The following is a 12126-nucleotide window of genomic DNA, read 5'->3' as shown; positions in this document are numbered from 1 at the left end:
CTTTTTGATAGTATATCATCATACTCACAGCACACCGCGGACATTTCTACCTGTTTGTTGAGGTTCACAGCTTGTGAAATAGAATGCACCGTGCTCAGTCTGGGCTCATGATTTCATTTGCACTTTGAAAAAGAAAAAAAAGTAAGGAGCTATTTGCTTGGAAGTTTGTTTTTGATCCCTTCAGCCCCTCTGTTTGCTTCTCTTCAGGTCCTGCTCTGATTTGTAGAGTCTGAGAAGAGGCGTGTAGAACAGTGAGCTATGATACAGAAAGGGGTCCCGGGACCCATGAGTTCTAAGCTCAGTTCTCTGGCAAGTCACCTAACCTCCCTGTACTTCAGTTTTCTGAGCTTTAATATGGTTTGTGTTCCCCGTGGAAGCTGGTTCCAAAGGATAAAGGTGTCCAATGGGAACCAAAGGCAACTGCTGTGGATAGTAGATGATGGCAGATAAAGACCTGAATGGTCCATACAGTCTGCCCAAACTGATTCAATTTAAATTTTTTCTTCTTAGCTATTTCTGGGCATGAATCCAAAGCTCTACCTGGTACTGTGCTTGGGTTCCAAATGCCGAAATCGCTATCAAAACCTACTCCAGCCCATCTACGCCCTCCCAGCCATTGAAGCCCTCTCCAGCCCATCCTCCCCCCAAACGTCCATATACAGACTCAGACCATATACAGATGGACAATGAGAGGTTTCTATGCATTCTAAAAATCTCTTGAAGAATCTATTCTGTGCTGATCATGTTCATGTGACCCAACTGATAGATAGGACCCTGAAGCCGTCGGCACAATGCGCGGCAGCGGCAAATAGAATGTTGGGCATGATAAAGAAAGGAATCTCGAGTAGATCGGAGAAAGTTATAATGCCGCTTTATAGGGCAATGGTCAGACCCCACTTGGAATACTGCGTCCAACATTGGTCTCCCTACCTAAAGAAGGATATAAAACTGCTGGAGAGGGTGCAGAGACGAGCAACTAAACTAGTGAAGGGTATGGAGAAACTGGAATATGAGGATCGACTTAAAACACTGGGATTGTTCTCCCTTGAGAAAAGGAGACTGCGTGGGGATATGATCGAGGCCTTCAAAATACTGAAAGGAATTGACAAAATAGAGCAGAGAAGATTATTTACATTGTCCAATTTGACACGGACAAGAGGACATGAAATGAAGCTAAGGGGGGGCAAGTTCAGGACTAATATCAGGAAGTTCTGCTTCACACAGAGAGTGGTTGACATCTGGAATACTCTCCCAGGGGAGATTATTGCGGAATCGACAGTCCTAGGCTTCAAAAGCAAACTAGATGCATATCTCCTTGAGAGAGGCATATAAAGATATGGTTGGCTATAAAATAAACAAATATATAGGGCAGTAGTATATACAGGTGAAGAACCCCTGCTATGCTCTAATAAAGAGATGAGTATTTTCTCTTAATTTATTTTGAAAAATAAAGAAAAATAAATAAAAATGAATCAACTAATAAGATTTGATAGAAACCTCTGACCGGTGACGACTTTAGTGCAAATTATACTGTGAATGAAACCTTTCTCACAGTTTGTACTGCTGAGGTCATAAATGAATGTATTCTAACTCTAATTGAGGCTATATGTTTTGAAGCTGGCTATAAAATAAGCCAGGTGTATACCTAGCAGGGCCTCCGCGTGTGCGGATCGCCGGACTTGATGGACCGAAGGTCTGATCCGGAGATGGCGCTTCTCATGTTCTAACTGCATGACTTGGTGAATCTCTGAGAGTCTGCTTTATTGACTCTAGAAAACACTATCCATAGAAACTTAGAAAAACGAAGACAGATAAAGACCATATGGCCATATCTAGTCTGCCTATTCATGCCATCTACTATCCCTTCCTCTGCCTTAGAGATTCAGTTTATCCCAAGCTTTCTTGAATTCAGATATACAGGGTGTTCCAAAAGTCACTGCACACTTTTTTTTCTATTTCATTCCAGGCATCATTCAGAGAGACTTGAGGCCATCAGCTTTGTAGTTATTGTAAGCGTATCATCCCTTAACCATGTCTTTGTCAATTGACATTAGAGCAGCATTGCACAATTGCTGTTTATGTCCAAAGGTGGCTGAAAGTTATAAAAAATGGAGGCGCTCATGTGGAGGCATACAACTAGTCTTCGAGGCATTGGAACGTGATGGCAAGCCTAGCAAGTAAAACTACAACGTCTCTTGTTGATGCTAAGAATATGAATAAACTCAGTTTCTTGTGTAATTTTTAAGAATAATGTGTAGGGACCTTTGGGACACCCTGTATATTTCATCTCCATCGGGAGGTCCTTCCATGCATTCACTACTCTTTCAGTGAAAAAGTATTTTCTGATGTTACTTCTGAGTCTGTCCCCTTTCATCGTCATCCTGCTTCCCCTCATTCTAGAGCTTCTTCTCAATTGAAAGAGACTCGCCTCATAGGTATTTAAATATCATATCTCCCTCCTCCCGCCTTTTCTCCAAAGTAAGAACAAGGAAGACCAAGTTGAGTTTTCACCTTGCTTTACATTTTAGTATCTCAGACATATGCATACAGCCACCTCCAAGTAGTAAACATCAAGAATTTACTAGGAAGGTTTTGAGGAGGGTCCACAAAGGATGGATGAGCTTATGCAGAATGAATTTCAAGAGGGAGGGCATTCCAGAGGGAGGGAACAGTACAGAAAAATGCAGAATGGTGAGTAGACGGGAGCAGTATGAGGGCAATGTCAGTCAAGATACTGTAGCAGAACAAATGGATCTGGAAAGGGGTGTAGGGGTGGAAAGGTAGGAGGGGTTACCCGAATGTAATACTTTCACCGCCAGAGTCAGAATTTTGAATTGAATCCAAAATGAAATGGAGAGCTAGTGATGGTGACCAAGTAGTGGGGAAACATGATCGGATCTATGTGCATGAGAGGTAAACAATTGGCTTTTGGATGTATCTAAGCTATTATGGTATCCTTCTGTACTGTCCATGACCTTGTCTTCTGCTATAAGCAGAATTTATATTTTTGAAAAATGCAGAATATAAATGAATGAATCAAATGAAGTCATTAGCGGTCATCCTATGACCTAATGGCATCGATGCCAGCAAGAACACAGCCTGTCCTTCAGTCCAGTTTCTCCTTCACAATAGCATCAGATCACAGAATGAATATTTATAGCCAGGAAACTAAATACAGATAGGAGCTGAAAACTATACATCAGCTTTATTGGAAGACCGAGACTACCAGAAGCCCTCCCTAGAATTAAATTAAGGGAGATGGCTTGTTCTCATCCACATTCACAAAACCAGCTTTGCAAAATTTGACTGATGGGTTCTGATCCTGTTGCTATAATATTTTGTTTTGTTTCCATTATCACGCATCTTCTCACTGGGAATTACATGTCACAAACAATGAAGTTCCATTCCAGGAAATTCGTTGCATCAGGAGAAGGCAGTATCCTTGTTAACCTGGCAGAAATTAGACAGTAGTCACATCCAGTAGACAAACATTAAGACTGTTATAGGCACAACTGCATTTATGATTCAATTGTGATTCCAATTCTTTTGGCACCCATAACCAAATGAAAATGATATTGTCCTTACCTGGTACTACACTGAGCCTATCCACTGTTCTGAACAGGGGAGTATCAGGTCTAGCAATGGGCTTTTGCACCATCGGACGAGAAGGAAGCGGATGAAATGAACCCTATCCCCTTTCAACCAGGTGTCAGAGTCTGACCCAGTATTGATTCAAGATGGTCCTCTGTATGGAGGATCATTTCATAGCAGGTCATCTAGGTGGGAAGTCCAAACAGCACTTCTTCTGGGATTATTCTATAAAGACAACCTAAGCACCTCTAAAACAGCCTCCCCAAACCTCCAATCATAGGCAAAATATACCCCGGCATCTTTTCACTTGCTCGGAAGTTGGTGTAAATTTACATGTGTGACGTTCGTGTGCGCATACATATTTTTGTATGTTTGTTCTTTATTGATTTATTTCCATCATTTATTATCCATCTGTGCTCCCCCCTCCCCCTGCCCCCCACCTCCCCCCGAACACATCTACACTTGGGTCACATAACAAGCAGATGCAAAAAATTCACCTTGGCAACTTTATATTGTATGCGACCCCAGCAAATTTTTATAAAACCCTTTTCCAATGTAAAGGAAATCTTTTGAGTTTCAACTTTCATATTCTCACCAACCGGCTTTCTTCGTCACCCGTGCAAATGTGTGATACAATATCAAATGCAAAAATATGGGTGTTTTTTTTTACCCTAGCCAACTGACAACCTTCTGCTACCACCAGACTCGCCCACAGATATAAACTATCCTTCCCCTCTCTACATGGTATTCTCCACGCAGGCAAACTGCGAAAATCCCTCCTCACGGGCCTTTGGAACAATCTCACTATCCCGCTGCGGAACCTGGAAAATCACGGGCCTTTGGAACAATCTCACTATCCCGCTGCGGAACCTGGACTCCCTCCAATGATTCCGCAAACGACTGAAAACCTGGCTCTTTTCTAACATATAATCACCTTTTCTCCTGTTTATTTTCCCTCTTTTCATATACTCTTGTAAATCTTTTCCCTCTCTCCTCTTTATTTTTAAGCTTTGTAAACCGTGCCGAGCTCCACTTCCGTGGAGATGAGGCGGTATATAAACTTAAGGCTTAGTTTAGTTTCGTTTAGTTCTTGTCTGAGGCCCGACTGAAAGCAGGGACAACATGAGTGCTTATTGAAGTTTGATCTACTTCCTTAACTAATGGATTTTTCTTATTTCATATGTTTCTTATTTGCGTTATTAATTGCACGCTGATTCTAAGCCTTGGATTCTATTTTGAGGACTTGAGTTAAAATTAAGCTACTAAATTCCTATTATACTGGTTAAATCATTAGTATTGGTAAAGTACTTTTCCTTTTTCTGTTTAACTTTATCTATCTGTACAAAGTGGATACTTGATATGTTAATGAAAACTTGATAAATTAAAAAAAAACAAAAAAACCCCTTTTCCATGGGTTATATGATTTATCTATAAATATAAGATAAAAAAAAATTACCCACCAGCACTTCCTGCTCTCTCTCTCTCCTGTACCAAGCAAAGAAGGCTGAGTAGGTGAGAACAGAATTACACAAACATTGTAATGTGATGCGTGCATTCATGGCTTTCCCCATTCTGTGTCTATAGGGAAACTATTTAGTAAACAAGGAACATGAATCTGTTAAAGTGTGATCTAAGCTGCAACATTTGCCCAGACTACCTGCTTTTCATGCTGGAAAAACTCTTAATCAACCCGCTGAGTGGTTGAAGCCTCTTATTGGACAATTGTACATTTTGAATCCAGGTTTGTTTGCTTTTTGCTGTGTTGGCATATTCTGGGGTGTCGTACTCATGACACGGGGATCAAGGCTTCTCCTGTTTTCCAGCTCTAACTGCTTTTGCAGGGTGGGGTTATTTTTTTGTTTCAGGGTGGTCCAGAACCTGCAGTAGCTGTATTTTTTTCCTTAAAAAATGGAAACGAGACAGTATGAAATATTTTGTCCCCCAAACGGAGGCAATCCACAAAATTCCTTGAGGTCATTACAAAATCTTAAAATCTGTTTTACTGCAGATATTCTATTGCATTGAAAAATACAATTCAGACAAATGAGGACAGGCTTGAGATAATGAAATTTTCATTTGAATATTTTTAAATGTTTCTCTGGTAGAAATCACTGTGTGAATGTGCCATTTTGGCTTAGGAGGGCTGTCCTGTTTCCTCAAGTAGCATCGGGCATCTCCACATTAGTGTGAGACCAACCACAACCTGAGCTTATAATTCCATTTGCTCACTGCAGTACACTGTTCTAAGAATGTGATTTTTAACACGTTCCCTAACTAGGGCCCCCTTTTATCAAGCTGCATTAGGGTTTTTTTAAAAAAAAAAAATTGCAGGCCACTGCGGTAAAAGTTCCAGTGCTCATAGAATTTCTATGACCGTCAGAGCTTTTACCGCAGCGCCCCGCGATAAAATCCCTAACGCAGCTTGATAAAAGGGGGCTTAGATTTGAGACAGAAAAGATCGGAAGTTCTGTACAACCCAAATATCTTACTTTTTCAGAATGATATACTACTGGACGACAATAACGTTAGAAAAAAATAATGTAAAAAAATTTTTTTTTTCAAGAGTCTGGCTGCCTCTCTGTTCTGTTTCCCGGGAGGTAATAAAGTCCTCCTGCACTGGTTACTGAAAAGGTACATATAAGCACATAAGCAATGCCTCTGCCGGGTCAGACCTGAGGTCCATCGTGCCCAGCAGTCCGCTCACGCGGCGGCCCAACAGGTCCAGAACCTGCGTAATAATCCTCTATCTATACCCCTCTATCCCCTTTTCCAACAGGAAATTGTCCAATCCTTTCTTAAACCCCAGTACCGTACTCTGCCCTATTACATCCTCTGGAAGCGCATTCCAGGTGTCCACCACCTGCTGAGTAAAGAAAAACTTCCTAGTAAAGCCAACTTTTAAAAATTATTGCAGATGTTAAACCCAATGCAAATTACGACTTCCTGGATACAGTCGATTACTTTGTTCAATATTAGAGGGGGGTAGAAATGACCACCTTTAGGACTCAGGAGGGAAAAAATGCAGAGCAAGTTGTGTGCGTGCCTTAAAAAGTCTTGGGTCCTCGTTTACTAAGCCACGGTAGAGGTTTCTATAGCGGTCCGGAGCGCTATATGCTCCAATGCTGCTCCGATGCTCACAGGAATTCATTGAGCGTCAGAGCAGCTTAGTAAAGGGGGCGGGGGAGGGGCGATGGTAGTTCTTCTTCTCGTTTCCATATTAACCTAGTTGCATAAGTTTTATGGGGGAAACATGAATTTGGTTCCTAGTTTTGGTTTAGATCTACTTATCCTGAAAATTGTGATTGCCATATAGGCTGAATGCTTCTATTTAATTTTGGACTAGGTCGTAAGTTGTTTAGGAAAATATCGGGCTCCTTTTACACAGGTGCGCTAGCGTGTTTAGCGCACACTAGCCGAAAAATTACCACCTGCTTAAAAGGAGGCCATTGTGTTTCTAGCTTTTAAATTTACTTTAATATTTAACCCCTTCCTTTAGATCCTCCTGCTCTTCTAATAGTCTCATGCCTTTTTTCTTAAAGAATCAGATCGTTGTACCTCCCTTCCTTTTGCTCGTCCCTCATTTGTGCGCTATCGTATATAGACTGTATTTCTCCCCCCAGTTCCTACTGTATCATGTTAGTCCCGTTCTTCCGGACTCTGTCATAGGGGAAACACCCTCCAGGGACTCCAAACAAAGTTAAACAAGGACGTACGCTGATAGGGCTAGTCTCAGTTAGGGCGCTGGTCTTTGACCTAAGGGTTGTTGCGTGAGCCAGTAGAGGAATTCTTACGTTCTTTGTATGTTACACCATTTACTCAAGTTGTTTTAATCTTTTTTGATTGTACTGTCACTGACGTGTGTTTGGGGTGTTTTTTATTGGGTTTGTTTCCCCATTTTTTTTTATCTGTAAATCGCTTAGACGTTGTATAAACGACAGCATCAAATTTTAATAAAAACTTGAAACTTGGTTTGCCTTATTCCACAAGTATTTAGATCGGACAAAGGGACGATCTTGATATACATTTATACGAGGGTGGTTTGAAAAGTTTGGTAAAAAAAAAAAAAAGCAAGTTAAACAATGTAGCGTATAATAGAAAGAAACAGTGTGAGTCCAGCAGGACTTCAGCTACCAGACAGAGCGGGATGGAGCTGCCGGCCTTGAACTAATTCCACACAGAAAAAAAAAAAAAGCCCAATACAGCTGTCAACGCTTGTCGACTACCATTATGACACCTTCCCTCGGTCAGAGCCCTCTCCCCTTCTCTCAGAGTAAGTTACAGAGAACAATATTCCATAACGCTTTCAGCCCTACCCCTTTTTCCATGCATCTAATTATTTTTAGATTGACGCACCCGTCCCTGGGCTACCTGCGCAAGTTCCCTATCACACCGGATGGTTTTGGTCTATAGAGGGACGCATCTGTCCTTGTGTTACATGCGGGGGTCCCTTTCTCAGACCAGAGGTCACCGGCTCCTGTGCCGGGCCGTAGATCTGTCACTCCAATGCCTTGCACAGTCTCTATTATACTTAGGCTGCAGAAGAGTTGTCATATAGAGACAGACTAAAGGCCAGTCAAGCCAAATCACAAGTACCTGGTAAGATCCCGAAAGAGTAAACCAGATTTTATGCTGCTTATCCTAGAAATAAGCACTGCCTTTCCCTAAGCCCATCTTAATCACGGGCTCACGGACTTTCCTTTTAGGAAATGATCCAAACTGTTTTTAAACCCTGCTAAGCTAACTGCCTTTTCGCCACATTCTCTGCCAACAAATTCCAGAGATTAATTACACCTTAGGTGAAGAAATATTTTCTCTGGTTTGTTTTAAATTTACTACTTAGTAGCTTCATTGCATGCCTCCTTCTAGTATTTTGGGAAAGAGCAAACAAGCCTTTCCCAGTCCACCGCACTCAGCTCTCGTGTCTTCTTTATTGCCTTCTCGGGTTGGCGGTGCATCAGTCTATAAAGAGATCCACCGGTTCCTGGGTTACTTGCACAGTCCCTCTCCACATTTGGCGCCCCTAGTCCTAGATTGGACCCGGTATAGCAATGTCTGGGTTACTTGAGTCTGTAAACCGATACCTGTCCCTCTAGCAACACCTGAAGGAAGGTCGCAAAGGGGTTTGAGCAGTCCGTTTTTGTGTGCATGAATTTTCTCACACCTTCCGTGCCTGCTAAACCTCTGCCGATGTGACGATTCCAAAATATGACATCCCTAATTACCGTATGACCAGGCGACAACTTCGCATTTAGGGTTGAAAGCCGACTTTGAGAAAGCACTTTCTTCATTTTTGCGGCTCTGTCACTTTTCAGATATTTGACAGATCCACTTTCAGCTTTTCCTCACCTACCAATCCAACCGCTATTAAAGTCGCTTTTCTTTCAAAAGGTCTTTAGTGCAACATTTTCCCCGAAGACTAAGATCAGAGCTTAGGAGGATCTGGATAAAACCCCAAACTACAGGGTTTGATTTAGGGGTGGGGGGATTTCTGTATCTTGGGGTGCACGTTTGAGCCCGTTGTGCTCCCCAAATTCGAAGGGGCATTGGGTGAATTGAGCAACTTTTCCTGCCTGCCTGGCAGGGGGGGCAGGGCGCTCTGATGCCACCTGAGCAGGGATGTGGCACCGGGGGGGGGGGGAGGAAGGGGGGAATCTGGCCCCACTTACCTGTCCGTTCTTGCACAGGTCTGCCCACATGCTGGTGCCGTCTCCCCCTCTCATCAGGACGTGGTAAGTGAAGAAGTAGGTGCCAGGAATGTTACAGGTAAACTTGCCGGTGGCCGCGTCGTAATTATTGCCCAGGTTGGACACCACGTCGTCGAACTTGAGGATCTCGTAGCCTTCGTGGGGGTTCTTCAAGCCAGCGTAAAATGCCACCCTGGGCACGGTGGTGTAAGTGGCCGTGCTGATGGCCCCGTTGCTGCTGCCAGGGCCGGGGAGCCCGGGCAGCCCCGGCTTACCCGCCTCCCCTCTCTCCCCAGGGGGCCCCAGCGGCCCGGGCGGGCCAGGCGGGCCGGGCTTCCCGGGTCGCCCGGGCTTTCCCTGGGGTCCTTGCACCAAGGTGGAAAGCGGGGGCGCTCCGCTGTGGTCGCTCAGAGTCTCCGCGTCCGCCCGGATGCTGGCACTGGTGGTGGCCGAGGTCTTGCCCAGGTAGGGGTCACACACCATGCGGCAAGTCCCCAGCATCTCGTAGTGGCCGTCTGTGCCCACCGAGCTGACCAGCACCGGGATGAGAACGACCAGCACCAGCAGCATCACGACCCCCGCCGCCGCCGCGATCAGGGTCTTCCTGCCGAGCCTTGAGAGAGGCTGACCCCGCTGTCTCCCCGGCGGAGGAATGGTGCCTGCTGCCGGGTGGCGGGTGGGGGCTCCCCCCCTCCTGCCAAAATCGAGGCGAGAGAGGCTGTGGGAAAACGCAAAAAGTGAGTTCTGCTGATTGATGGAGAGAAGGGATTTTATAGAGCAGCTGCTCTGGTGCCCCCCGGCTGAGACACGTGGAAATGAGGCCACATCTCTCCCTCTCTCTGCCTCTGTCCCTTCCTTCCGTTTCTCCCTCCTTTTCTATTTTCTCTCTCTCTCTTTGCCTCTCTCTCTCTCTCCCTCCTTTTCTATTTTCTCTCTCTGCCTCTATCTCTCCCTCCTTTTCTTCCTGCCCCAGTCTGTTCCCCTTAACCCTTTCTGTCTGCCTCTTGCTTTCTCACTCCCTTTGCATGTACACTGATTCCCTTTACGTCGTTCTCTCTACCTCTTCCTCTCCATTTTCTTCTATCCAGTCCTTATTTGACCCTCGGATGCCTAACTTCTGGTACCCCTAAATACCAGAGCACACTTCCTGCTCCCCCTGCCCCAGCACTCACGTAACACAGTAACACTGGGGGGGGGGGGGGGGGAAGACGTCTAAAAAGCAGGGTGACGCTCTGACCCCGGCCTAAGAACTAATACTGGAACGGGAGAGCATTTAATCGATGGGAACAATGATTGATCACTCCGGCTATTCCACTTCTTTGATTTTGTAACTCTTCACGGGGAGGGGTTGTCAGAGAAGAGGTAGAGGCAGTCGGGATTTCACAAATTCACTTACTATCTTCTTTCCCCCCCAGATTCAGAATATGTTGACAGATAATCTTTTTTTTCCTTTTTACCTCATATCCTGGGGGATTTCATTTCTATTTCCTACCTTTCTTTTCTTTAAAATCCTGTTAAGCCATTTCTCAAGAAAGAGAACTGAGAATAGTTATGTTCAGTTCATTTGTCTGATGGGAATGGGGTATCTGATGAGTAGAAGTTGCTATCATTTTCGGGGGGGGGGGGGATAGCATTTCTTATAATAGAGCTTACAATTTCGAGAAACTTCTGCTCTCTCTTTTTCTGTCCCTTTCCTCATGACAGTAATCAAGGGGGACGTATTATTTTATAGAAAAAAGTAACTGCTTTATTGACTTTTTTACAGATTCATTTTTATGATTACCTATTATTAATTGAGGACACCGGGAACCAAGAACTCCCCCCCCCCCCTCTAGATTTCTTATTTTCATTTTCCTAAAAATAGTGCAAAACTAAGGCAAAATCTTCAGCTCTGCCTATAACCACTTCCCATGGAATACCGTATCTCTTCCTTTAGCTCTAATTCGCTACCTTCCTCTGTGATTGCAATTTTCTCTCTTCGGCATTCTTCCCCTTTTTCTGAAACTCTCCTGTTTTTGACCTATTTCTTTCTGGCCTCCTTGCCTCCACTGTTTTCTGTTTCTCTCTCCCCCATTTGTGCTTGTGTATGTCTTTCCTATCTGCCTTTTCTCTTCTGATTTGCTTTCTTCCCCTTCTTCTGAAATTCTCCTGCTTTTGACCTATTTCTTCCCTGGCCTCCTTGCCTCCACTGTTTTCTGTTTCTTTCCCCTCTTTGTGCTTATGTGTGTCTTTCCAGTCTGCTTTTTCTCTTCTGTTTTGTTCCCCTTCTAAAATTCTCCTGCTTTTGACCTATTTCTTCTCTGGCCTCCTTGCCTCCACTGTTTTCTGTTTCTCTCTCCCCCATTTGTGCTTGTGTATGTCTTTCCTATCTGCCTTTTCTCTTCTGATTTGCTTTCTTCCCCTTCTTCTGAAATTCTCCTGCTTTTGACCTATTTCTTCCCTGGCCTCCTTGCCTCCACTGTTTTCTGTTTCTTTCCCCTCTTTGTGCTTATGTGTGTCTTTCCAGTCTGCTTTTTCTCTTCTGTTTTGTTCCCCTTATAAAATTCTCCTGCTTTTGACCTATTTCTTCTCTGGCCTCCTTGCCTCCACTGTTTTCTGTTTCTTTCCCCTCTTTGTGCTTATGTGTGTCTTTCCTGTCTGCTTTTTCTTTTCTGTTTTGGTTTCTTCCCCTTCTTCTAAAATTCTCCTGCTTTCGACCTATTTCTTCTCTGGCCTCCTTGCCTCTACTGTTTTCTGTTTCTCTCTTCCCCATTTGTGCTTGTGTCTTTCCCGTCTGCCTTTTCTCTTCTGTTTTGCTTGCTTCATGAACCGTTACCTTCTCGTATTAAAGTGTTTAGGCTGCGTGAACTGA

General features: G+C 44.0%; 1 protein-coding gene across 1 annotated transcript in view; it reads right to left on the bottom strand.

Moving 5' to 3' along the window:
• Positions 1-9845, bottom strand: part of C1QL1 (complement C1q like 1) — a 54857-nt gene extending 45012 nt beyond the window's left edge. The window contains exon 1 of the mRNA XM_033918911.1: positions 9258-9845. Within this exon, the coding sequence (XP_033774802.1) occupies positions 9258-9845 (588 nt within the window). The remainder of the gene's footprint in view (positions 1-9257) is intronic.
• Between the last annotated feature and the right edge of the window lie 2281 nt (positions 9846-12126).

This window comes from Geotrypetes seraphini, chromosome 13 (genome assembly GCF_902459505.1).
Source record: "Geotrypetes seraphini chromosome 13, aGeoSer1.1, whole genome shotgun sequence".
NCBI lineage: Eukaryota > Metazoa > Chordata > Amphibia > Gymnophiona > Dermophiidae > Geotrypetes > Geotrypetes seraphini.
This window is presented reverse-complemented; position numbering and strand designations above follow the sequence as displayed.